The 27,128-nt window shown below is 41.3% G+C and overlaps 1 protein-coding gene across 1 annotated transcript; it reads left to right on the plus strand.

Annotated features, from left to right (window-relative positions):
* Positions 1 to 9,467: 9,467 nt before the first annotated feature.
* LOC139654936 (mitochondrial import inner membrane translocase subunit TIM50-like) lies at positions 9,468 to 23,947 on the plus strand (the record flags this gene model as incomplete). Its single annotated transcript, XM_071532211.1, has 4 exons — positions 9,468 to 9,686; positions 12,104 to 12,260; positions 14,995 to 15,026; positions 23,926 to 23,947. Coding segments are annotated over exons 1-4 (424 nt in total), but the record flags the coding sequence as incomplete, so codon positions are not given.
* Between the last annotated feature and the right edge of the window lie 3,181 nt (positions 23,948 to 27,128).

A 27,128-nucleotide genomic window follows, 5' to 3' on the forward strand; every position in this document is an offset into this window, starting at 1 on the left:
GGCTTGAGAACATTCTATAACCATTGAGTTTATGAAACCTTTTCTAAACCAATTAGATAAACTCAAAACTGCATGGTGGTCAAGCTAAAAACAAAGCTGCTTTTCTTAATTCCTGAAAAGTTGATGTTTTGGAGATAAGAGGTTTTCTCAGGTCAGCAGCAACATGTTGGCAGCTCATAGCTGTAGGGCTTTCCACTGGTTGGTAGAGACACTGAAAACAGAAGAAGACCAGGCTTTTACCTTCAGAGAAACTTTTATTTTTAGACCAGCCTGAAGATCTGAGGCTGGAAAGCTTGTTTCTCTTTTTAAATCTCTGTACAATAGATCATTATGTGCTTCAAATATATTGATTTAGATGTGTAAGCTTAGTGTTGTGATGTTGTGTGAAGCTTCAGTCAGTAGACTTGGGAAGGAAAAGCAAACTTGGGAAGGAAAAGCAGATTTTAAAGAGTCTATCGTTCATCTTCATGAGTGTTTGTACTGACTGGCTGTGACGGTCCGAACCTCCACCAACTTTACCACACAGGAGAGGAGAGAGGAGACGGTCTGGTGGTTTTGGTCCGACCCAGGTCTGGATAAGACTGTCAGCTAAATGCTAAACAGATCTACAAAACTGATTTGTGTATTGCTTTATTTTGTTATTATACATTTTGTTACTTATCACTTCTATCCTGTAAACATCTTGTGTAACTTCAACATTCTAATTTTTTTAGTTGAAGATTTTGCTTGAATTAAAAGTTTATACAGCTGAATTTTATATTTTCTCTGTTTTGATTTTTGTTGTTTGAAACTCAAAAAACTGAATAAAGACAAAAAGTGGTTGAGGAAAACAAAGTGTCCGTCCTGCTGAGTGTGTTCCAGCCTTTCTGCAGTGGAGGAAGTCAGTCTGTGTGTCTTTACAGCTCTGCCTTCTGATTCTCATTGGTTTCAATGCAGCACAGCCATGTTTTTACAGTTTGGTGAGCCAGACTCTGAAAGTTAAAGATATGAACTTTATCAAAAGAGCGCTGCACTTCAAACAGGCTGTCAGCAGTCTCCTACAAACAGCAGGAGCCGCTACGCTTTCAACAGCATCTGTTGACACCTAATGCTCTGTTCTGTTCTATTCTATTCTATTCTATTCTATTGACCTGCTGAATGCTGCTAGATGAAAATGATGCTCAGTGGATTCAGGTGTTGAGAATTGTGAGAAAACAGCTCCATCTGTTGGCCATAGAGACACACAGTAGAGCTGAATATATTGCTGTATATCACTGAATATAACTGTATTACTGAACTGTATATATTACTGTGTTGAAGCAGAGTTGTGATGCAGCCGTTTCGTTTTGGTGACAAAGTGTGGGACTTAACATGGAGTGTTTGATGATCTAACTGATCTGAATCGTTTTGCCCTTTCAGGACTAGAAAAGTTTATTTGAATGAAAAGAGAGTTACAGTGAGTTAAGTGAGATTTTTGACAACATGATGATGAATAATATTAATATTGCTGTTGAATTAAAAACAACAAATGTTGCTCAGCGGGAAAGCAGGAACTAAGAGTTGTAAATGGAAGGATTTTTCTTATCTTCTTATCTTATCTTTTTTCTTCTGTTCTCTCCTCTCTTTTCTCCTCTTCTCTTTTCTTCTCTTCTCTTCTCTTTTCTCTTCTCTTCTCTTCTCTTCTCTTGACCTGCTGAATGCTGCTGGCTGAAACAGAAGCTCAGTGGACTCAGGTGCTGAAAAAGTAGGAAACAGCGCCACCTGCTGGTCTTAGAGACACAGTGGAGAGCTGAGATGGTGACTGAGTACAAGTACGAGTACTTCATCTGGAGTACTTGCTGATACAGAGTACTGATCTAATTCTGACCTGATGTTCTTTCCTCTTTGCACTTTGAGATCTGCTGTAAATGAACAGTGAGTTACAGTGAGTTATTCTGATCATTACTGTTGTTAGAAACAGCAGGAGCTCAGAAAACATCACTCACCAGGCCAACAAAGTCAATGGAAGGACTCATAACAGACTCTGACTCCAGTTTAGATTTGTGTAAATGAAGGAATATTTTCTAAAACCTTTCCCTTCTGATTTCTAGAAGAATCCTCTCACATTATGGAGTTGTAGTTTCTCCTCAAATTCCCTGCAGATTTCAGACTCACTGCCAGAGGGAGCAGCGAGCCTGTCCAGCCCTGCTGATTCGATCTGTTTCTACCTGTTTCTATTTCTAACCTGTTTCTGTCTGTTTCTATTGCTAACCTGTTTCTGTCTGTTTCAACTCTGTTTCTGTCTATTTCTACTGTTTCTGTTTCTATCAGTTTCTGTTTCTAATCTGTTTCTACCTGTTTCTATGTGTTTCCTACATTTCTCTTTCTTAGACAAACAGCTAATATTGCTCAAAGCAGCAGCTAAGATGGCACTGGATCTTCCAGTGGCTCCAGGAGGCTCAACAGTAAACTCAGACGTCCCAGAACCAATGGATAGTGATGCAGATCAACTCACACATAACAAACTGGAGCTGTGGTTCTCTAAATCAAACTGAATGATGGACAGTGGACTTTAGATGTTGAAGACATCATGAAGCTACATGAAGTCACTGTGGTTACTGCTAGCAGCTTCCTGTCATTACAGATATAACATGAACCTGATGAGGTGATAAAGGATGGAGAGGAATCAGTACATCTGATGAGCAGAGGAGAGCTGAGTGTCAAACATAAAGACCCAGAAGACCAAGAGACACCAAGTTAAGACGACACATTGACAGGCTGGTTCAGACAGACGGGCTGGTTCAGACTCCTGACTGACTGGATATGGATCCCATACTGATGCTGTTCATGTTGCTCTGCAGCTCAGGTAGGACTCTGATTTAATGATGATGTGTGAAAGGCTCTGAGGCAGATATCTGGAAGAACCAGGCTGCAATGGAAGATCTATGGACGTTAAACTGGTCCAACTAAACTGTTAGAGAGGCTGTGTGAGTGTGTGTGTGTGTGTGTGTGTGTGTGTGTGTGTGTGTGTGTGTGTGTGTGTGTGTGTGTGTGTGTGCGTGCGTGCGTGCGTGCGTGCGTGTGGGTGTGTGTGTGTGTGATAGATTCTGTGTTTAGAGCTCAGTTTCTGTGTCAAGCCAGAATACCAGAATATAAAAAATAGGATTTCAGCGTACAATTTTCAAAATAAAACCATTATTGATGAACATACAATATTTTTGCGTAATATAATATACCAAAGTGAAAATATAGGATATATATGAGGGGGGTTCAATAATTAATAAATATACAGTTGATGTTATTTCCCAGAATGTTCTGTACACCCCAATAGTTATTATTTTTTTCCAAAAAAGTGACACATTGAAAGGAAAGTCACCCACAGAACTTCCTGTCTTCTGGTCTCCTCTGGCTGGCTGTTCTTGTTGGCAAGAGGCTGTTGAGTAATTGATATGGAAATGTGATAAATGATTCTCGTTTGATAAAACCTTGTGGTTTCAGACTAGCTGATGTCATCAACAGTTTCAAATGTAAAGTGAAGTTACACATTAATGCTTAATTCTACAACAACTGATTCATGTTGTTTTGATAGCAGGTAAAACTCTAACAGTGTTTTCTATCTGTGGTAATGTCTTGGTCAAGAGAGTTACTGCATAAAAGACTTAATGTCAAAGTATGTGATGCTGCAGAGCTGCTCTGACCCAAGTATTGTTATTACTGCAGGTTTCACTATTATCACAAGTGATGTTAAAGGAATAACCTGATTGTGTCTGACCTTTGACCTGCACAGTGTGAGAAAATACAAAATATCTTTACAAGCCCAAATACATGGAGAGATTGAGCAGGAAAGTAGGTTGTTAACCAGTTTATGTTACTGTGATTATGACCTTATAATCAGATAAAGGCTTTTACATGACATGTCAATAGTCAAAGTGCTTTAATCGGGTTAAGATGAAATTATTAGTGTGAATGTAAACACACTTACTGCCACAACATTGTAATTTAGTTAGCTGAGGAGTGTGTTTGAGTTTTGTATTGTGAAATGTGTGTTTTGTAGTGTAGTGAGTGTTTGTGTGTTTGTGTGTTTGTGTGTTTGGTGTTGAGTGTTTCCCTGCTGACTGCTGTAGTGACACCTGAGTTTCCCTCTGGATTTAATTCAATATATTTCATCTCATCATTTATATTTAATGAGTCAAATTATGCACATTGATTTACAGTGACCTTGTCAACATGAATCACAGCTGAGTTCAGTCAGAGACTTACGTCAAAGGAGTTTGGACCATTACAGCACTAATGGTTATACAGTTGTATTTGGCGGAAAAGGCTCTGCTCTTGAGGAAGCTCCCCAATGAATCCAAGCAGCATGTGAGAGATTCTGCAGGGAGCGCAATAATAAACCCCCCAAGGCATAGTAGACAAATCATTAATAATATGAACCAACATAAAACCAGATATAATTCAGAGATAGCTTGCACAGCATCCTGGGAACAGATAATACAGGAGGAGGTTGGGGTGGTGGAAGGACAGACTGATCTCACAGAAAAACGTGAAATGAACACATGTTAACAGAGAATTACATGTTGGTGGAATGTAAAGTGTTAAATTTACGTGTTCCCAGCACAATACGGTTCTGTGAGGGAGACACGACTATAAACAGGAAGTACTGTGATATTGAAGCAGCACTGACTAGTCATGACTCATGGTGTTGTGGTCGGGGTGGTGGATGGGTGAATATGTTTGCCGTTGATGTCGGTGACCGGTGTTCGATTCCTAGCATTTCCATAGGACATGCAACTGTAAGTCACATTTTAATTTTTAACGAACGCTTTTCTTATTTAACCATGATCAAACCATTTCCCTAACCTTAACCAAGTTGTTTTAGTTGCCTAAACTTCACCATAACCTTAACCCTAAACTTAACCAAACTTGTTTTAGTTGCCTAAATGTAATGGTTAGCCAAGCTTTGGGATGTAATTCAGTTTGTGGTGGAGACACGTTTTTTTTCCATAATACGTGTCCACAACACGTAAATCATTGTTTTAGAGTTTGTGTTCATTTCACGTAGGCCTATTTTTGTGAGATCACGTTGCGATCAGCAGTGTGAGCTGGCAGATTATAAAGACCGCCTCGTTGACTTGTTTGAATGTGATTGGTGATGAGAGTCAGCTTGGATTGGACAGCTGATAGCCAATCAGCTGATAGCCTGCACGACTTTAGTGTTCTGCCTGAACTAACACGATGCTCCATTACAGTCCATAATCTCTGTGCTTTGTAATTGAGATCCTCCAGTGCTCCTTGAGTGTTTAGTTTGTCCACGGCTCTGATTTCAGTTCAAGTTCATTTATTTCTATAACCTTCATCACAAACCTGTCTCAAAGGACTTTACAGAGAAAGAGCCGACCCAGATCTAACTGATCAACAGATTTAACAATCAATCATAGAACAAAATGATGTAACACAAACTTATGGAAGCAAAACAAAGCACAAGACACACAATAGCAAGTTAGAGCGAGACACAGCAAACCCACCTATCCTAACCTACCCAGCACCACCAGCCTTAGACCCTCGAGGCATATGTCATGAAATGGACAGAGTCTGGGCAGCATGAAACATACAGCCTATTTAATGCATGAAATTTCAATAAGTGGATTCTTATCTTAACTGTTTGCGGTGTACCTGAATGCACCCTGAAGGGTGCTGGAAGATTGTAGTGGCACAGCTGAAAGGCATGAGTAATTAGTGTGAGGGTGTATATAAGCTGTGTTTTAGAGCTGACTGGGAAGAGAGCTGTGGGACCAGAGGACAACGTACTGCTGTGCTGCAAAGAAAGGACTCGCTCGCTCGCTCGCTCCCTCCCTCGCTCCCTCCCTCCCACCCTCCCTCCCACCCGCCAGAAGAAGTATATTGACAACTGGAGTACAAAGAAGGGAAGTAAACTGTTGTGCTTGTGACCTCTCCCTCCCCCCACCTACTAGCTCTAGAGTATATTGTGACCAGCAGGCTAGTGGAAGCTGGACCTGCCTAAAACATGGACTGTGATACCTCCTGACCCAAAACGGATTGGGACATGACTGAGCAGAGCCCTGATCATTTTAAGCAATTAATAAACTTGTCTTTTATCTTTCTGTCTGTGGTCCTGTGTTTGGTTTTTAGTCTGATGTGGCTCCCAACTGGTTCAGCTTTTAGAACCTTTTAACTGTCAATTCTACTAGTGGTGGTTTGACGCATACAAGGAAAAACTCCCAAGAAAACCTTATTAGGAAAAACTGAAACCTCGGGCGGGCCGAGTCACAGGGACAGCTGAGCGTGCAATAGGTGCCGGGACAAACGGTGGAATGGACAATGACCAGGGACGTGTGTAACAGAGTTAAAAATGTATTTTTTTAATTCTTATTTCCTATTTGTGAACTTTATTTATAATTTAATGATTCTGTTGAGTATTTGTGAATTTTATTTTAATGAGTTATTTTATTTACCGTTATTTTTATTAATGTTTCCTGTGGAAATTATCTTGCTGCACATCGCCTCTTCTGTACCACCTGAGTTTCGATAGCCGCCCCTCTGCCCCCCCACAGTGCCGTCTTGCATTGCTGGGGGTAAGTTGTGTGGAAAAATGCTGCCGTGCTATTTCATTGTTTTCCTTGGAAAATGAACCGTTTATGTTGTAACCTTTAGTGCATATTGTTTATTGTTAATACTATTATGTTACCCAGCTGTTTTGTGTTTTTGATCGTTAATAAGTTTTGTGGAAGTTTTCATTTAACTTGCTAGGCGCCATTTGTATTACGGCAGGCTGCCCTGTGACCAACGTAGCGTCGCAGTGATTTTAGCATCCATTTCCTAGTGTAAATTCTGTTATTTGGCATGTTTAGGAGCAGATGTGCAGGGAAGACCAGAAGGCAACTCATGTGTGTTGTATTGTCTTCTGCAGGTATGCGTTTTCCTTTGTTAAATGTTATAATTTTTGTTGTCTCTGTTTAGTCACCCTACCTCACGCACCTTTTTACTTTGCCCACCAGGTGTCACTGATTTTCCTTTTGTATATTGTTTTTCATGGTTCAAATTAAGTTTTGAAGAGGATAGAGTTAAGACTTAAGAAAAATGTGTTTCCTGCATATTTTAATTGCTCTTGGTTAGAAATTTCATTGTATTAGGAATCTTGTGTTGACCTGTGTAGATACTGTAATGTATCTACTGTATTTTAAGAAAAAGAAAGAAATCACACAGTGCCGTCTTGCATTGCTGGGGGAGCAGATGTGCAGGGAAGACCAGAAGGCAACTCATGTGTGTTGTATTGTCTTCTGCAGGAGAAAATAAATGCTGGAAACCAACCCTGTGAATCGTTCCTTTGCATGCCCTACCCACATCCGTTACACGTGCAGAGACTCCTTCAGGGGCAGGTGCTCAACTTTAAAAAAAACAAAAACAAAAAAAAACAAAGGCATCAGTGTCAACAGTCTATGGAATAATCTCTGTCTTAATGCAGCAACGTGGTGTTATATCCCTTTACTTTACTCATCTGTTATATTTGCTTCCATCTCTTCTTTCTCCCCCTTGTCTCTCTGCATTTCTGTCTGCCTGTGCTAAATATTAAATAAAACAACTTATCTTTGATTAATCCTCTATCTTTATTTCTGTTATAGTACAAGCTCTAAACAAAATGTAACAATCTTCATTGGATAGTTTTCATGATAAAGTCACTTTTTTTTTTTTTTTTTTTTTGTCTTGCATGATAAATATGAAGTTAAGTTAGCTTGCCCTTCCACCCTCTGACTTTCAAGTCTGCCTGTTGTCTTGAGTCCCTGCTGCTTTTCTTTCTTTTACTTTTGCCCTTCTTGCTTTCGAGGGCATCTTGCAGTCACTCACTATATAATATGTAAAAAAGAGCTGTGCAAAAAAATTGATACAGCTGAGTATTGCAATATTTTTTTCCATGTTACTGTATCGATTTTCCGGCCCCTCATATCAATACATTAAAAATGTTTTAAACAGATTTAAAATGTCCTTAAATTTCCCTCAAATCTCCTTATAGTTGTGAATTGAATAGTTTTGACTCAATTTGTCTGCTGAGTTATCAATATGTGATGTACATATTAGACTACCCAGAGTATTGCAATGTATCGCAATTTATTGTGATACAATTGTATCGTGACCCATGTATCGTGATACGTATCGTATCGTGAGGTCCATGCCAATATCCTGCCTTAATGATAAATAAAAAAATAATGTTAGTAAACGAGAGAATCTGGGCTACTGGGCTAAGGAAGTCAACATGGGCAGCAGCATCAAGCTAGCTAGCAATAGTCAATTCAGTCCAGGTTTCAATTAGCTACACTGATATATTGACAGCCTACATGCTAATAAATAATTGCAGGATATGTGATATACTGCCAGGTTCAAATAATGGCTGCAACTAGTCACATATTTATTAAACTAACAGGGTCTCCCTGGCTCGTTGTCCTCCTGCTCTGTGATTCTGTTGATAGCAGCTCTGTCTGCAGCACACTACACTTTGCTCACACTTCTCACATGTCCACATGTGAGAAGGACAGAGAAGGGGCAATGCACTGTACACTTATACACTTATATTGGAGGGGACATTTTGTTCAATTAAGGCAGGTGCCCAAGCACCCAGAGCTCCCCCCTCTGAACGTGCCTGGAGACAATTAGGTAATCTGTGTCTTTTATCGACCTCTACTGGCAACCAAAGGAACTGCAACAATAGCGACAGGTTTCTGGCACTGTGACCTGCAACTGACAAATTATAAAGTCTAATTTTCACAATAGAGATGACTAAGTCAGCTGATTGGAGCAGAGATCCAACAGAAACATCTGGTGTTTAGAATATTTAAGTGAATGGAATGGGAATTAGTTGCCAATTTGAAACCCTGTTGTTTTGTTTGTAGACTGGTTTTGTATGTGAAAACGTAAAGTAATATTAACAAAATAATAATAATTTTTAAATGTTATGCTTAATGACAAATTGTGATTGTGTACAAAAGGTTTTGTTTGCAGGCTTTCTGTATTACCAGCCTACTTCCACTTGGTTATTTAAGCATATCACATAATTTGTTTTCTGTAAATATTTTACTAGGGTAAACGTGAAATAGAAACACATAAAATTAAACTTAGGTTATCAAAAAATATTTGAAAACAAGGGCCAAGAGTTTTCTTTCTTAATGTTATATTTTAGTCCCTATGCGTTATGCAGAGATAAAGGTTGATTGGAAAACAGGTTGAATCCAATAAAGGAAATATTTTTTACATACAGGTGATGTAATTGATCAAACTTTGGGCATTTGCCATCACTCATCATGGTAGTCTTGCGTCGCAATCGAAGGTCAGCGCAATCTTGAGTTTGATTGGACCAGACGCTTTAAGCCCCGCCCATCTGGCCTCCACATGGCCTCTAGCCGCTCTGAATGCGCCTCGTCCCTGCCACTCAAACCGGCGCGAGCCAATCGGGCGCGTTTGTCCTTTTCACTCGCGTCACGCTCGCCGGCAGTGTCCTATTCAAGATGTCGGCTACAGCTATGTTCCCCATGTGTGTGCGAGCGAGCCGGGGCCTCCTGAGGCTGAGGCGCGGGGTCCCGGGCGCCTCTTCCCCGGCTGTGGTGGACATTGTACGGACACTCTCCACGGACAAGCCGCCGGCCGGGGACGGCAGCGCCACGGGCGGCCTGGCTCAGGCTATCCTTCAGGAGAGACTCCAGCAGCAGCAGAGGAGTCAGGTGAGTGGGTTAGCCTGCCTGGGTGCACTCGGTTCTGTGTGTCTGGTCTACGATGTAGGCGGGGAGACAGAATATGCGGGTGCTCGTGTGTTCACATGTGAAGCCCCGCTCACCCGGGCTGTCAGTAGTAGCTAAATCTGTGCCACTTAACTGACATTTCGAACCTCAGGTTAGGCAAGCTAGCTTACATGACTGTTTCTAGCTAGCTTCGCAGACAGACAGCAGGCAGTGTTGTTTGCACTTTTGGAGGACACGGCACACTTTATTAAAGCGTTTTGCTTTGTGTCGATTCACGACAAATGACAGCTTCAGAAATGTTTGAATTCATAGTTGTACAAGTTCCACCGCCTCGCATGTGCCCCACATTCGGCTGAATGAATGGACCTGAGAGAAGAGGCTAACAGGTTAATGTAGCTGGCTAATGTTAGCATGCCTGTTTACCGAGATTGACAGGCTGACTGGCTCGGCTGACAGGTTCTGTGCTTCTGGAACAGACACATTACCTGAGCTCAGTGCCTTTTCCCACTGTTTTAAAGCCTGGGGGCGGTCTTGATCTGGATATCTAAATGAGTTAGCCTTAAGCTAGCATCAGTTTGGTAACGGCTCGATATCCAGACCTGTCCCTCCCCCTCCTTGCTGTTTTAACATTATCTTGTCTGCATGTACCAGCTCTCCAGACAGATATTGAATGAAGCTTGTCTGCCAAAGCTAATGTCTGTCTGTTGGAGTTGTAGTAGTTAGACAAATACCAGCCAAGGTTTGTGTTGGCTTGAAGGTCAGATTAACACCCGCCTTGTTTAGCCCTGAAGTCCCTGAGCCGAGCTGGCACACAGAGACTGCGTACCATGGGCTTGACCTGTTGCTGTTAGGGGGATTTTAGGGGTAAACTAATGGCTCACCTGCATGTTGTCAGGCAGGATGCATGTCTTGGATTAATGTCACCATCTCACCTCCCCTTAACCCACATGTCCATTTCTCTAATACTGTTGGAGATATGGGGGATTTTACATTGAAATCTATAGGATGCATACGTTGTTCATTCTGTGGTGGATATGCACATCTCCCAGCTGGGCAGTAAATTAAAATATTTCCCAAAGCAAATCAGGTAAATGTGTATATTTCCAGTGACAGTGGTGTGAGGCTTTCTCTGTCCTGTCACTACAGTTTGTTGGGGGTACAATGTACTGTGTGTGGCCAAAGTAGGGATGAGAGATTCAGCCATGTAACGCTACAACATTATAAGGAAAAGATAGCTTGCTCTTCTAGCTAAACTAATACAAATCCGCTGCAGAAAAAGATAAACAAGAGGGAAATATTCACAGAGAAACTGGTACACATGGTGACAGTTAATCATGAATCGTAAATGTTTTTCCTACATTTGTCGTAGCACATATACTGTCTGGCCCTATGTATCTGGTAAAGTGTCTACCTCTTCTTGAGTTATTGCATTATATGATTAGACCTATAGATTGCTCACAGTTGAGCATTAGTTTCCTCAGGTAGTGAATATGGTTTGTCCAGGCTCTTATAATGGGGAAAATGTTGGTACATGTTCATTACCTCTCAATATTGTGTGTGTTTATTTTGTTGTTGACTTCCTGTTTATCTTGGATGGATGAATTGAGACAGAAGCTCATTAGCCAGCTAACAAGACCAGTAACTGTTAATATCTACAGTGTTGATGTCCTTGTCCCACACTATCTTGGACATCACTGATTGGATTTTGACACAACTCTGGGGAATGATGCGTGTCGTTGCTCCGTTCTGGCATTTTTAGACTGGCACTGATTGGCATAAGAGAGGCGCTACACCGTTTGTTTAAAACCCCATGAAGTGTCATGGAGAGCGTGATTTGTTTCTGTGTGTTGACGTATCTCTGAATGAAACGGAAAGTTATGGCAGGAAGCGTCAGTGGGAGGGATTTTTTTTTTATATTCATGAAATATGGAGGAAGTGGGTGGACGAAATCAATATCGTGATAATCATAAGGATTTTTCTCTATCAAAATATATATATATATATATATATATATATATATATGTGTATCACGACATGGTTCATGTAGGCTATGCAAAATCACGTTAAATAATCAAATTCATGTCCATCTCATTGAACCGAATGGTGATGTTAGGTGTGATGTCAAACAAAACAGAAATATCCAAATAATATTCCTACCATACCTCATTTTATCAGAGTTTTTAAGTAAAATTTACTTGTCATCATCAATTTAGACAGCAGAAATGTGTGTCATGATATCAAAATATCTTCATATCATCATGATATGATTCCACTGAAAGACGATAAACGATAATATTGAATTATCGCCCAGCCCTATGTTTACTGTCATCTTGTTGGTATTTATGTTAGTGAGGGAAATACTGTAAATGTGTGTTGTTGTTGTTGTTGTTGTTGTTCAGGGCCAGCCCCCTCCTGAGGGGGGAGAGGGGGAGAGGGAGGGGGAGCAGACAGACGATAAGAAACAGAAGGAGAACACCGCCTACGCCAAGAAGATGGTGCTGCGGCTGGCGGGGCTCATGGGCCTCGGCGGCGCTGTGGGCATCGTCTACATATTCGGTGAGTACGTTAACGTTCATTTTGTGGCCTGCAGAAACCTTGAAGTCCTTGAACGTTTGTGCATTTGAGAAAAATCAAAAAAGGCCATGACAGTTTTTTTTTTTAAGATAAATGCATAGCCTTGAAAATAATTTATTGAAAAAGATAAACTATAGTGTTCAGATTCATCAGTCTCTGGATCAACACTTTCCAACCTGGGTAAAACTCTGATGGAGATCTGCAGGTTTAAAATGAAGGAGATCTGCAGGTTTAAAATGAAGGGTTTCACCATGAGGCCTGTATGTCATGAAAATGTTTTACTCCGAAACATGATAATTTTGCGTCCTTTTTCACCAAACAAGACATTGAAAGCCATTGAACTTTAGGTCCAAGTGTGCTCTGTTTTTATTGTCTGTCTCTCTGTCAGACAATCTGTCCGTTTATCGCTGTAATTCACAGCTGACGTCTCATGTTTAGCAAATGTGTGACCATGGAGCAAAGTCACAACCTTCACTATCAGGGAAGGAAACTGGTTTTGTCTGCAATCCAAACTGGCCTGGAATTCCCAAAATTCACCACTGTCACCCTTTTGACAGCTAACTACATCTTTAGAACAGAACTTGGTGGCTTTTTTTTTTTTTTTTTAATAATGACGATAATAATAATCAAAATAACAATAATAATTTTATTTACATAGCTCTTAACAGTTACAAAGTGCTGAACACCAATGAGATAAAAAAAAAATAAAGAAATGGCATAAAACGACACTAAACAATAAAAGCCAAGAACAAACAACAAAACGATTAGGAAAAAAAACAGTTTAAAAAAACTCTGATGTGGAAACAGTCCTGTGTGGGGCATCAAATCAAACTGGCCCCTAAAGTGACATCACAACATCTGCAATGAGTGTTTGGCTCGTAATCAGACCGCCGGTCGGCTTTGACTTTCTTAAACTTCAAAGAATAATCTGCAGTCCCGGGCCGTCTCAAAAAAACGGTGGATCTTTCCTTCCATTCATCTCAGCAACCCCTCCCCACCAGATCATCTGGGAGTGAAGACGTCGTAAACACTGGGTGTGATTGATCAGCACCCGTACCTTCCTGTTTGGAAGGACCGCCCACATGGGTGGTGCTTGGAGCTGTCAGACAGAGAGAGACACTCTGTCTTCAGGGAAGGAAAGGTAGGGAGAAATGGTCATATAGAGAAAGAGTCTTATATCATCTGTCTGTAAGGTAGAGTTGTTAGAGTGAAGTCAGAAAAACAGTCAGTCAATCCGGATCTTATCGAGGTTTGATCAGTCCACTGTGTTTTGAGGCAGATGGAGGGCCAGAAGGAGCCGCAGCTTGCAGGAGAAGCAGAATATAAAGTTGGAGCTGAACTTTCTGTAAGGCAGAGCGGCTGTTAGCCAAGCTTTTGGAGTCAGCCTGTAAGTGAAGGCAGCGTTAAGGGCTTTGTAACAAGGCTGTCGGCAGAAACAGTCAGTAAGTCAGAGTGACTGATGGTGACTGTCACAGTGAGCGGTTTCCGGCAGGTCAGAGGAGCCGTTAGCCTTGAGCAGCAGCCTAGCAGCCAGTCAGTAACAGAACCAGGCTGAGCGGTGGAAGATGATCACCAGGAAACTACTGATAAACCCACTGGGACACAGAGCAGATGACTGTTTCATCTGCTGGATTCAAGAGTCAGGGGTGCGTTTTTGTCTTCTTTTTTTTTTAACCTCCAGGCTTTTTGAGGACCTCAAGTTTTTCTTTGTGGACAAAACACTTGGATGCAGAAGATGGAAAAGGAATATATTTGGTTTTTTTTAAGGTTTTTTCGAAGACATTGTCTGGATGCTTTTGGATGTAGAAACTCCCATTCATTCAATTTTTCATTGGAGATTCCCATTTTTTTTAATTTACGTTTTTTCCTCTTTGTCGTCGTCTCAGTCGTACTGCGGATTATTTGGATGCATATGTTTGAATACACATGGTCGATTTGGAATATACTCTGAATATTTGGGATGTACGCGTGTTACTGTCATGTGGAACGATCCTAGGATGCCATGGGATTCTGGATTATAACCTGTTCAGGGAAAATGTGTGTATTTACGCATCTTTTTGTTTGGCTGCTTGTGTTGTGTTGGCAACAGACCAGCAGATGCGTCTGTAAGATATCACTGTTTGCCTGTAACACTCTATAGTGTTGGAAAGGCCACGTTTGATGGTGCAGCAGGCTAAGGCGCATACCAAGTACTGATGATGTTGTGAGTTTGAGAATTTTATCTCCCTTCTCTTTCTCTCTTAATGAATGTCTCAGACTCTCTCTCCATACTATGATAATACAGCAGAAATGCCAATGAAATTCAGGGTTCATACACAGGTCTGGAAATCTATGTAAAATTCATTTGGTCATTTCTAGGTCCTGATAATTTGGATATTGCACAAAAACTATGGAAAAAATATTGTTGTACAATTCCAGTATACATCCGACTGCACATGTCCTGTGCTTTTAGACTGTCATCGCGCATAGTCTGGGATTTGCTGCTAAGAAGAATAATCATCTATAGTGTGATATGGCAGAGATTGTAGGGGCAAAATGACTATCAGCATAAATCACAATGAATACCAAAATCTTCAAAACAAATCAAGAAATTCAGGTTTGAGTTTTGAGATTGAAACTGTGTAGGAACCCTGGATATCGTCTTTGAATGGTGATGATCCAAATTGCAGACTGGCTGCGATAACAGTTGTTTTTCTTCCTCTGTGTTTCCTTTCAGGTAGCAATTCAGTGGACGAACAAGGAAACAAGGTAGGTTTTATTGTCACACACAGGCACCATTCATCCAGGTGTGATCCTGCACACATTTCATTGACACATAAAAAATGGCCCTCTACTGACAGTCCACTGCCTTTCAGTGCATGTGGTTTTTAAGGTGATAACTACGTAACTAGGCAGTGAACACACATTCACCATTCCATTCAGGTTAGAATAGACACTTGTATGCCTATTGAATAGAGCCAGGCTGAAACTACCTGGTGATTTGCATTGGCACACTCGGCATGTTGCTGCGACTTCCAGCGGCCCGGTCGGAGAATGTGCGAGTACGGGAACGTAGCGCACTTCAAAGAGCACACTTTTCACAGTTTCTTTTATGTGTGGTTGCGTTTTGGTCACTTCACAGGTACAGTCCTTTTCCTGTTGTTGTGCAGGCGGCTTTAAAGGGCACACTTCACAGCTCCGTGTGACGTGTCTGTCTGACAGAGGTGGGGATCTGGAAAGCAAGGGCACTTCAAAGGGCACACTTCTGTCTTCTTTACATGACCGTAGACCTCTTGGTAACATTACGAATGCCCTCATTACAAAGAGCAGATTTCTGAGGCGGCTGTAACGTGGTTTTTGTCAGTTGTCAGAGGTGTAAGTATGGGAAAGGTAGGGAGCTTCAAAGGGCACACTTATCTCACCTTCAACATCCCCTTTGGTTCACATTTTTGTACTCTATTAACCAGTGCTGTGATTCGCGGGCACACTTGGCAGGTAGTTGAGACAAAGGGTTTGTTCCACTTGTGAGGTCGGGAAAGTCAGGAACTTCAAAGAGCCCAAATTTCCCACCTTGACATCCCGAAGGACTGTCCCTTCCCCTATAGTAACTGTCACTGTTCTCAAGTGTTTTCATGATAACTGAAGTTTTGATACTACTTCACTGCTGTTGGTATTTCATATAATATATATATAATATTGAATATAAACATTCAATACTTTTGCCAGTTGTGTTCTGTAAGCCAAAATTCCATTTTAACGTCACGTCCAGAAGGCGTAAATGTTCCGATTTGGAATAGGAAGAAGAAGGAGGATAGCAGGAGTCTGAGTCAAACTGCTGAAAACATTCAACAGCATTAAACAGTCCAACAAATCTTGAACTGGATCCCAGTCCGCCTAAACTGGTTGATAAAACTGCTGCCATCAGCCAAATATGGAACCATTTCACTTAACAAGGATGGAGACCCAACTGACATCAAAACCTGTGCAAAGGTTGCTAAAAAGTTGAAACGCATTGCTTAATGGTTTTTCTTGTTTAACATCTACAAATTGAATACTGCTACAATACAATGGTAAACACAAGAGTTAATATTGCTGGCTATTGTTCAGTTTTTGCAATTTTATGAGGCTTCTCTTCTTTTTTTTGTTGAGTTGAGCAGAAAGCAAAAATTGTGCTTCTTTGACATACTGATGGTTACTGTATGACAGAAAGCCAAAACTGTTTCAAGGGACTGATGTCTGGCATTTCTTTTGAGCGTGCAAATGACAAACGTCTCTAAGAAGGCAACGTAACAGTCATCGTGGCTTCTGATCAGTTCAAAAGCTGTAATATCAGATGTTACTGCAGTTACAGTAATTTAGTCGCCATTTTTTTAGGACCCCATTTTCACATCAAAAGACCTTGCTTGGGGTCTCAATATCACCGTTTCTAAAAGCCGGCTCTTTATTGTCCTTATCAAAGAGGACTCTTCTCAGACAGGATCTGTTTTCAGAGGTGTTAGTCTGGGAAGACTTCAAAGGGCACACTTCTCTCACATTGCATCCTTTTGTTGGTACCAAGGAACCAAACTTTTCAGGAAGGCTACCTGCTAAGTGGCCATTGTCATTAATTTGTAGCTGTAAGCCTGGGAAAGTAGGGTTGTCCAAAGGGGACTGTTTTTTTTTCCTCAACAGGTTACAGCTAGAACGAGAAGAATGTCCTAGAACTGGTGCCCCCAATATCTTCTTGGTAATTTGTATCTATTTTGTGGCGCATGATATATGTCATTAAGAAGCATTTTGACAAAGCTTTTTAGGGAAAAAAGCTGAACATTAGTTTCTTGAACATTATGTCTGATCTCACTGGCAAAATTCAGGCAATATGGTTTTAGGGTTTCCCACACCAGGCATGTTTGATGCAGTTTATTTGAACTTTGGAGCGTTTCCTCCTTTAGTTGGGTTTGTTCGTCCAGGTGAGAACAACAATGCCATTCAAACTCTGGTGGCACAAATAACGGCACTGAGACGCCTGAAAATGTGAGTCTCGGTCCACTGAGCTGCATGCAAATGCAAGAAACACCAAAACACAAGGTTTTATGGGTATAAAGAGCTGGATGTTGACATCTGATAGCCAGCAGGGCAAACTGCACTCTGGACTGATGCTCGTATTCAACTATTTCTTCATGTGTTCTTAACTGGTATGACGACCAGAGAAGGTAAATTATGGCAAAGAGCACATCCAAGTGAAGTGCATCATGCTTAGCGAAAGTTACAGGGATTGGAATCAGATCTGATGTGTTTATGGATGCGGGAAAGAAGAATCCTCTTGTCTCTCTGCTCCTGGGCCCTTCACTTCCTCATTGCTGGAGCTAATTGCTTCCTTCAAAGGACACACTTGTCTCACCTTGACAGGACACACTTCTCATGTAATTGAGATGAGTTTTGAGTGTGCAAACGGTAGGGTGCTTCAAAAGGCACACTTATATCACCTTCTTATCCTGTAATTTGTTATTTTCTTCAAAGAGCACATTTGTTAAGCAGGACTACGACATGTGGCGTGTGCCAGTGCTGTCTGTAAGGTGTCTGTCTGGGAAGGTAGTTCACTTCAAAGAAAACACTTCCCCCGTCTTCTTCAAAGCACACACTGAGTGTGAGGATTGTGTGTGGGCTTGGCTGTGTTGTCCCGCTGGCGGCTTCCTCCTGGCCAATAAAGTTACTGTACTTCCTATGCATTGTTTTTTTTTCTCAGTGAAAAGTTTGGATACTACAATTGAGGCAGGTGTGCTAAGTTGAATCCCGCATCTATATTTTAAGCATACACCTGATGCTCTTATCCAGAATCCACAATTGGTGCAAACAGACTAAGGAAAGGCAGTGTCATAGTTACATTTTTTTAGTTGAAGATTTTCACAGAGCTGTTTGTGTTAAACTGCTATCTTTGCCTGAGGCAGTGTAAGACAAAAGTTTGCCTGTAGTTTTTCAGGACAGTTCACAATTTTGTGTTGGCATGCCTCAGGTAGAGTCTCCTTTTGGAATCTGGGTCACAGCACAGCGTTTTTTCTTTTTTGTAATACTCTATTGATCCCTGTAGGGAAATTGGGTTTTGTCCACAGGGAGGTCATGGTCAGCTACAGCAGAGAACCTCTGAAACCTCTGGAGCTGGCAGGGATTCAGTGTCTTGCTCAAGGACACTTCAGCAGTGTGAATGGCTTCAGCACAGGGCTTGAGTGGCTCTCTGTTTGAAGGATGGACTTGATCTCACGATGCCACTGTGCTTTCTTAATAGGCAAGATTAGTGTAATGAATATTGGGCCCACATGAAATTTGTAATTGCTGCGAAATACTCATTCTTAAACTTAGTTTTAGCGTTGGATTTTAGAGTATTGTTATTTAAGTTTAAGTCTAGATGTGAGCACACGGGAAACAGGATGTTTCCTTGCCTCCGTACTGTATTGTAAAGTAAGGGCTTTCCTTCCCATTCTCACACATTATAAAACCCTGGCCTGTATCCTGTCTAGCCAACAGGCAGACTAAAACACTTCAAAGGCAAGGCACACTTCTCTCACCTTCTTAATCCTCTGTTGTGCCCCCTTCAAAGGGCACACTTCTCAGGTAGTGCCAGTTGTCAGAGGTGAAACTCCGGGAAGCATTCTTCAAAGGGCACACTTCTGTCACCTTCTCGTCTTACTGTGCTCACTTCAAAAGACACACTTCTTTCAGGAGGATGTGAGGTGTGCCGGGGGGCATGAGAAGCCAGGGCACTACAAAGGGCACACTTACCTCACCTTGTATTTGTGTCTGCTAACACGGCCATCTTGGCTGAAATTTCAGTACTACTTTGATAGCATTGCAAGCGATTAAATTCAAATTTTAGAAATGTTTGCTACTTTGACCAAATGTGTTCTGTAAGCTCAAATTCCATTTCACCGTCCTCTCCAAAGGGCGTAAACGTGCAGATTGGTATATTTAAAAGCGCGTCAATCTTGCTCTTGATGGTGGACTGCAGCAGTTGGAGTCAAACAGCTGAAAACAATCCACTACATCTTGAACCGGATCCAAGTCTACCTTGATGTCATTGCATTCTACAGCAGGGACCGTCTTCCATGCTGTGGCTCACTGAGTGGTGAGACCTGTTGGCATGGGAAAGGTAGGGCACTTGAAAGGACACACTTATGTCACCTTCCATCTTAGGCTTTGTGCTCTTTTCAAAGGACACACTTGTCTCACTGTACGGATTCTTGTCTCACTGTACGGATTGTCTCTTCCTTCAATGGGTACATGTGTCAGGAACTGGACATTTGTTGTGGTGGGAAGAAGGCCACTTCTCTCCCATCTACTTCAAAGTGCACACTTGCGACAGCAAGGTGTGATGGGAGATGGGAGTGTGCCAGGCATACAGTGGGTGTTGCATACGACACATTCGGTATCTGATTGGGTTTGGATAACACATCTGGTTTCTAATTGGGTCTGTCTTCCTTAAGTCAGAGCCATTGATTATAAGAGAGGTGATTATCAAATCCAAGAACTTGAAACTTGTGTCTTTGTGAAGAATATTATTTCCAAGTTATCTTGAAGAGAACACACTAATCAAGAATATCAGCATGGAGAACGTATCTTTGCAGTTTGAGGTGGACTAAAGATCAGAGAACATCCCTACAGTTTGAAATGGACTGTGTGTTTGTCGTTGCACCATCTAGACTATAGCTATTTAGACATGCCTCATTCTCACAATGAATCTTGGGACTAGAGCCCTGCACGGGCCTCAGATTTAGGCCCTAGACATTGAGGCCTATTAAATCAAAACTACTGTTGTACTCATTTATCACCATGTCAGCTAACAAAACAAGGATACATGAACCAATGTCGCTTAAATAGATGTTTAGATATGAGGTTATCCACGGATATCCGCTGAGAAGCCTTCTATTTGGCGACAGTACGCCTATCAAAAAAGTGACGTACTCCTCTGTGTACGTTAATGTTCCTCACAGCACAACGTGAGTTGTTTATAGAACAATAAGCAAAACTAGATAACTGTTCACCATAACAGAGTTGGTGTAGCAGTTTGGATACACAAACGGGACGCATAGGATATATAGATGTAGGATGATCAAAAGCTTCACCAAAGAACATGGCTAAAGTCCATTTTCTCAAGAACATTTCAAGAACAGTAACGTTAGTCAATGAGGCCAGTGCTTGCTTGGGAGCGACGAGAGGGCTTATGTGTGTGCACCAGACTATGTGATCGGCTAAAAAAATTTAACTTTGTTTTATAATCAGTTCTTATTTATTTTCTTAAATTAGTAGTTTCTTTGATTGATATCTCTAGTGATTTCAAGTCCCAAACCAAAAAATAAATAACATTTAAAATAACAGGCCCGGGCCTGACCCGAGCCCGAGCTAGTGATGTGAAAATCGGCCCAAAGCCCGGCCCAAATCTGTGAATATAGTCGGGCCCCGTCGGGCTTGGGCCAGAATGCAGGGCTGTACTTGGGGCTTCCCATTCATTCTCATCAGCCAAGTCCCCATCCAATGCATCCTCAATTGGCAAGTAAATCTCCACGATCTTCAGCCAGCCTCCGTCCCCAGCGCCCTTTTTGTTTTGGAATCATATTTCAGCTATTTGATATGTCAAACTCATAATGGAGGACACAGAATCGATACTGAAAAAGAGGAGGTTAGCCAGATTGTTCTATGGACGTCACGGTTTCTTTTTTTCCGTTTTCATTCCCACAAGAAGCCGAATGTGTGTTAAGCTAAAATTCTCAAGAAAATAAACAAGAAAATTGGAAAAGGTAACAGTTTGCAAATTTTCCAGGTCTAGTGTTGACTGGGCTGAGAAGTCCAGATCCTATCAGAGAAATGTTACTTTCTGTACCACCTTAACTTTTGGTTGCTAGCTGTTTGCGTAGCCTTTGACTAAAAAGTGCTAGTGGCTTGTTTCCCAAGAGCATGAAAAGTTCCCATAGGAAGCCACATTTTTGCATTATACTGTGTACGGTGTGTGTGGGAACCCATTCCTCTCCTATTCTCCCAGGCTGAGCCCCCCAGACTTTCTGAGGTGTCAAGAGGTTTTATATGGCCTTTTCCACACCTAGCACCACACTGCCCAACACTACAGAGCAACTAGCAGCTGAGGACTGTTAGTAACATCAATTCACTGCTGTATGTTAGCAGTTGGTATCCTTCTAATGAGTTATTTTCACTGCTTTGTCAAGTTTCATGAGAAGAGGTGCAGACAATGCTCTCGCAACATTATATTACGTCACCCCCCTTCTTTCTGCCCCAGCTTTCCCACTAGTCTCCACTGTTATCGTTTAATACTAAAAAAAACTAAAAAGTTGCAAGAACAACAAAGCTAGGTTGCAATGGGAAAATGATTTTGCCCAGGCAAAGTTTTGATTGATTTGCATTGCTTTGTTTTCATAGCGACAACTCTTTCAAAATTCAGAGAGTGATACTTGATCTGTTCAATAAAAGTGAGTCTAGGCCTCTATTTTATGTGTGGAGAAGATTTCCCACCAGTGAGCAAACTGACAGCAGAGTTTAATTTGCACAAACAGAGAGAATCTATAGTGGCTCAGTTAGTGGAGATGGGATGCTCTGCTCTGCTGCACACATACTTTTTGATTTAGACTGATAAGACAGCTGCAGTTTTACATAAAAAATATTGCCTTTAAATATTTATAGTACCATCCTGAACTAATGTTGCCTGTAAGCAATATAGAGAAGGATTAAGTTTCAAATGAAATTATTAATGGACTAAACTCAGCCAGAGACTGTGTGGAAAATACAGATGCATTCTTGCCCTGTGACCACTAGATGGAGTCCTACACCCATTCTGATGAGCCTCATGTGTGATCTTACCTTTGTCCCTGTGTTGCGCCCTAACCCTCAACCAATGCTCTATACCAGTGGTTCCCAAAGTGGGGTGCGGGGATCCCTAGGGGTCCTGAGGTGGAATGAGGAATGGTTTCATTTAATTCAGTAGAAATGATCCCAATTAGAGAATTAATTTGGGGGGGGGGGGGGGTCAGTGTCCCTGCACAGGTCTGGAAAGAAAAAAAAAATATGAAAACTGCATTGGAAAATTTTGAGAATAGCAGGGAAAAAAAGAGTCTTGAAAAATTATGTGTGGAATAATGTTCAGATAGGGCTGCATGGTCCCAGCTAAAATCCTAATCCTGCTTTTTTTGCAAGATATTGATATCAGTTATCATTAATCCTGATTATTAGTCTTGATAATTTGGGAAACAAACTTATTTTTCTGCACTTTTGGCATCTTGTGTCAACATCTGCACTGTTTTGAACTGCGGAGGACTTTCTAAACAAAATGAAATGTTTCAATATTGCCAATATTCTACGATTAGCATCTGTGGAAATTAAAGTTGCGATATATTATTTTACAAGATGAACCGAACAGCTCTGTGATCTCACCGACCACAGGCTAAAATCTTCAAATGCTGACAGATGTTGCTGCATATTCATGAGCTGTGACGATTGACGCTGGTGATTGGTGGGCAAAAGTGGTCCGTCACTGAGTGGGTGTGGCCTAAAAAGAGGGAGGAAAAATGGAGGCAGCGTTGACATTGTTACAGTTTAATACAGCAAAAGGAAAGTTGAGCAGGACTCAAATTCACCAACAAACACAATCCCAGTCAGAAGAACTTAACGTGAATCCGCCCAACACACACCAGACCGATATCTGGGCCGATACTGGTCTTTCATTAAACTGGATCTGGTCCAGTTTGACCTGATCGATATGGTGCAGTTTGATGGATTCCATATTTATTGTAGAATCGATCAATACACTGGCTGTCAGTGGGAAGACCTGAACCTGAACTGATTCTAGTGAGACATTTAGATCAGATTCACACAAGAAGGCATCTTCTCCCTCTTCTTGTTCTTCTCCTCCTTCTTCCCCTCTTCCTGCTGCTGCTTCTTCTTCTTCTCCTCCTCCTTTTTCGTCATATTCTCCTCCTCTTTTTTCATCTTTTTCTGCTCCTCTTCCCCCTTCTCTTCCTTCTTCTCATTCTTCCTTTCTTTTCTTTACTTGTCCCTTTTCCTCTTCTTCTCCCCCCTTCTCCTCCCCTGCTTTCATCTTCTCCTTCTCCTCTCCCCCTCCCTTCTTCTCATTCGTCTTTTCCGTTTTCTCCTCTCTATTCCTCCTTTTTGTTCTTGTCCTCCCCCCCCCCCCCCCCCAGTTTCAGTGGAGAGTTTTAGTGTCCCATGGTCTTCTCCTCCTCATTCTAAATGCTAGACAGAGGCTTTTTTCAGAGGCTTTTCCTGACTAAATGTGGGGAAAACACTGAATACTGTAATTTTTTAAAACATTTTGGCGTGAAAATGGTCAAATTTAAAGATATTGAACATTGACTATCAATGGCTTCAGCCAAACAAATGTCAGTATTGGCATCCGTCTTCAAAAACCCATAAACCCCGCCCACTGACTCCTCCTGCCGTCAATCAAGAGCAGCATGTTTAACTGTCAACACAAACGATTGATTTGCAAACGCGATCCCCCAGCCGCCGCGTCAGATCCATTGATCGGTCGCGGTGTGCCGCTCACTCGTTTACCGTCAACACCGGGCATTGATTTGATTGATCAGTTTGATTGATTGTCACCCAGCTGTTGTGTCTACAGATTTTAATCAGTTTTTTTTTCTCTCTCTCTCTCTCTCTCTTTTTCTAACAGATCCCAGATGAGTTTGACAGTGGTGAGTGTTGACATCAAATACACTTTACACACTCATGGTTGCTGTGTGTGTGTTGCTCCATGCAGAACTTCCCTCTCTATAAAGTACTGTTGTAATAAGATGACACTTTAATAAGATGACACTGCTGCTCATATGTGATATTTTATCTATTTAGCGATGTAACTCGTATCTAGGGCTGAAAGATACTGACAAAAAATCGAATTGCAAATATTAGACAGAATATTGCAATTGCAATTCAAACTACGATTCATCTAATCACAACTTTTTCTTTTTTTTACTTTAAAATTGTTTAAAGAAAAGTGATTTAAAAAAAAAAAACTAGATGCCAGTGTGCAGGATTTACTGAGTTTGAGTCAGTAAAACACCTTGTTCAGAAATCCAGTTTGGTCGCTCCTCTTTCTGAAGCAACTAATTGCAGCCTCTGTGATTTGTAAATTGCAGAAGTTCATATTGCGATTTCTATTTTTTATTTTTTTATTAATTGTTGAGCTTTACTCATATCGCAGCTGATAAAGATTGAGCAGAGTAACAACTAAAGGAGAGTAAAGGCGTCACATCTGTTTCTGTACCTGTTGGTTTCAAACACATCTCAGTCAGTCTGTGCCTTTTAGTTTTGAGGAGGAGAAGACCATGGGACATTAAAACTCTCCACTGAAACAAGGGGGGGGGAGAAGAGGAGGACAATAACAAAAAGGAGGAATAGAGAGGAGAAAAGGGAAGAAGGGAGGGGGAGAGGAGAAGGAGAAAAAAAAGACAGAGGAGAAGGAGAAGATGATGAAAGTGGGGGAGGAGAAGATAAAAAGGCAGAAGTAAAGGAAAGAAAGGAAAAGAAGAATGAGAAGAAGGAAGAGGAGGAGGAGCAGAAAAAGATGAAAAAAGAGGAGGAGAATATAATGAAAAAGGAGAAGAAGAAGCAGCAGGAAGAGGGGACGAAGGAGGAGAAGAAAGGAGGAGATTGGGGGAAGAGAAGAAGAAAATAAAAATCATGCCTTCTTGTGTGAATCTGATCTAAATGTCTCACTAGAATCAGTTCAGGTTCAGGTCTTCCCACTGACAGCCAGTGTATGAACTGAAGCGTCTCCCCACACACCGATCAAGTCGCTATTTGTCTGTTTTTTTCCCATCGTTGCGTCTCGTCCTCCATGTTCGAGCTGACTCCGACAAGCTGACTACATTATGACAACTGTGTCAGGTAAACAACAGAAGATTATAGCTGTCGTGCCTCAGGATCTGGGGCCGGATTCACAAAACCCTCTTGAGAAAAAAAATCTTCTCAAGTGCCATTTTTTTCTTAACTTTAGTCTTAAGAAAAAAAATAGGAAAAACATTTCTATTCTAAACTATTCTCAAAAACAGTTCTTATATATTTTCTTAACTTTCTTCTTATGTTTCTTCCTAAAAAAAAAAACTTAGGAATAAATGGTATTCTTGAAATGAAAGTAAGTCTTGAAAATGTTTTTCTTAACTTTAAGACGGCCCTTCACCTGTCTTAAAACTCCTACAGTGAAAAGGTAAGCCTCTAATATCATATATTTAAACACATTTTAGACAAGTAGGTTATAGTTCAAAGTCTTCATAGGTTCCCCTACACCTAACATTAAGATGAACATTTATTGTAAAGCTTTATTTGGTGTAGGGCCAGGTAGGCCTCTGTCTCATGTCTGTTGGAAATAAGCTGCAAATTTTACAGTTACCAACAGCAACCAATGTTTAAATCTTTGCTCTAGTTGCCCTAAATAGGTTTTTCCCCAATTGTTTGGTAGATGGAAGCATTTGGGTTGTCTCCTAGCCTTGTCTCCTAGCCTCCTAGCCTTGTCTCCTAGCCCCAATGGCAGTAAGCCTAAAGTTTATTAACCAGAATTAATTCAGGCCCTATTTTGAGAAGTTTTTAAGTAGGAAAACTAAAGAAATTTCTAAGAAATGAGACTGTTACTAAGAAAATATTGAGGAATTACACTTACAATTACACAAGAGCCTTCTTAAGAACTTCCTAAATTTTCCTCTTATGTCATTTGTTAAGATCTATCTTAAGAACACTTTGGTGAATCCGGCCCCTGATTCTGTACCTCGTCTCCATGTGGTGCAGAGGGAAAGTGATGAAATGCAACTTTGATCTTCTGCAGTGTGAAAGCAGCCTGATATAAAAGCTCCAGATTTGGCCGTACATCCCTCTTCCTCCTGTGTTTTTCTCTCTACAGTTGTTTTGTTCTTACAGTGATTCCAACCATCTGTGTGTATTCCTGTTATTAATTATGAGCGTATTAAATCCCTCTGGTTTCACAGGATGGCCTCACTGTAGAGAAAGTGGAGAAACTAAAGCCTGCACCATTATACTATTAGGCTAATAACTTAAAGGCTGTGTTGTAGCGCAATAACAAAATAAAACGCAGGGATGAAGCGAGGTGGCCTCCTTCTAACAGGGTTTCCACTGATGATGGTCTTCCTGGAATGTTAAATCTGAACAGCCATGAGTCAGTTCGAAGTTCCTGTTGTTGCCACACAGCCAGGCCGCTGCAATTTGTTGCACTACGGGTGAAAATGATCTTTTTTACGAGAGCTAACCAACTTCACTGCAACAGAGAGCATAAACACAACAGATGGGACAGGACAAAGTGCAACAGTGTCGCACACATGATGTACACCAAAGTACCACTGCTGCTTAAAACCACCACAGACGAAACTCTGACGCTGAGGTCTGTGCTAAAGCCTCCGGCGGAAAACTATGACATTGGATTTTTGTCCCAATAAACTCGGCTGCATTTACACTGCAGCTGACAGTGTCCAAATTCAGATTTCCCCCCCCCCCCCCTCCCATGTGACTCAGATCTGATGTTTTGCATTCAGTATAAATGACAAAAAGTTTCATGGAGTCACAGTTTTTCAATTCAGTTTTCAAAAATTAAGTCATCCAATTGGGCTTTGCTGGGCTTTGCTCAGGTCCAAACCTTCTCAAACTAATTCTGCCATCGCACCCGAATTCCCCTCAGATAGCTGAGCTTGTGTGGGTGCTGCTGTATATCCAATATGAAACCACCCAAAGCTACAGAAACGCAACGTAAAACAGATGTGCTGCTGTCCAAACACTACTGCAGCACACTGTAAGAAAGATCACAGAGAGAGAGAGCTGTGAAATAGAGACAAGAAATTAAAGGGAAACACTAGAGTGACAGAAAGGCTTCGT

This window comes from Centroberyx affinis, unplaced genomic scaffold (assembly GCF_046629955.1).
Source record: "Centroberyx affinis isolate AG114_WGS23_722 - 3 ecotype Tasmania unplaced genomic scaffold, CSIRO-AGI_Caff_v1 ptg002173l_1, whole genome shotgun sequence".
NCBI classification, from domain to species: domain Eukaryota; kingdom Metazoa; phylum Chordata; class Actinopteri; order Beryciformes; family Berycidae; genus Centroberyx; species Centroberyx affinis.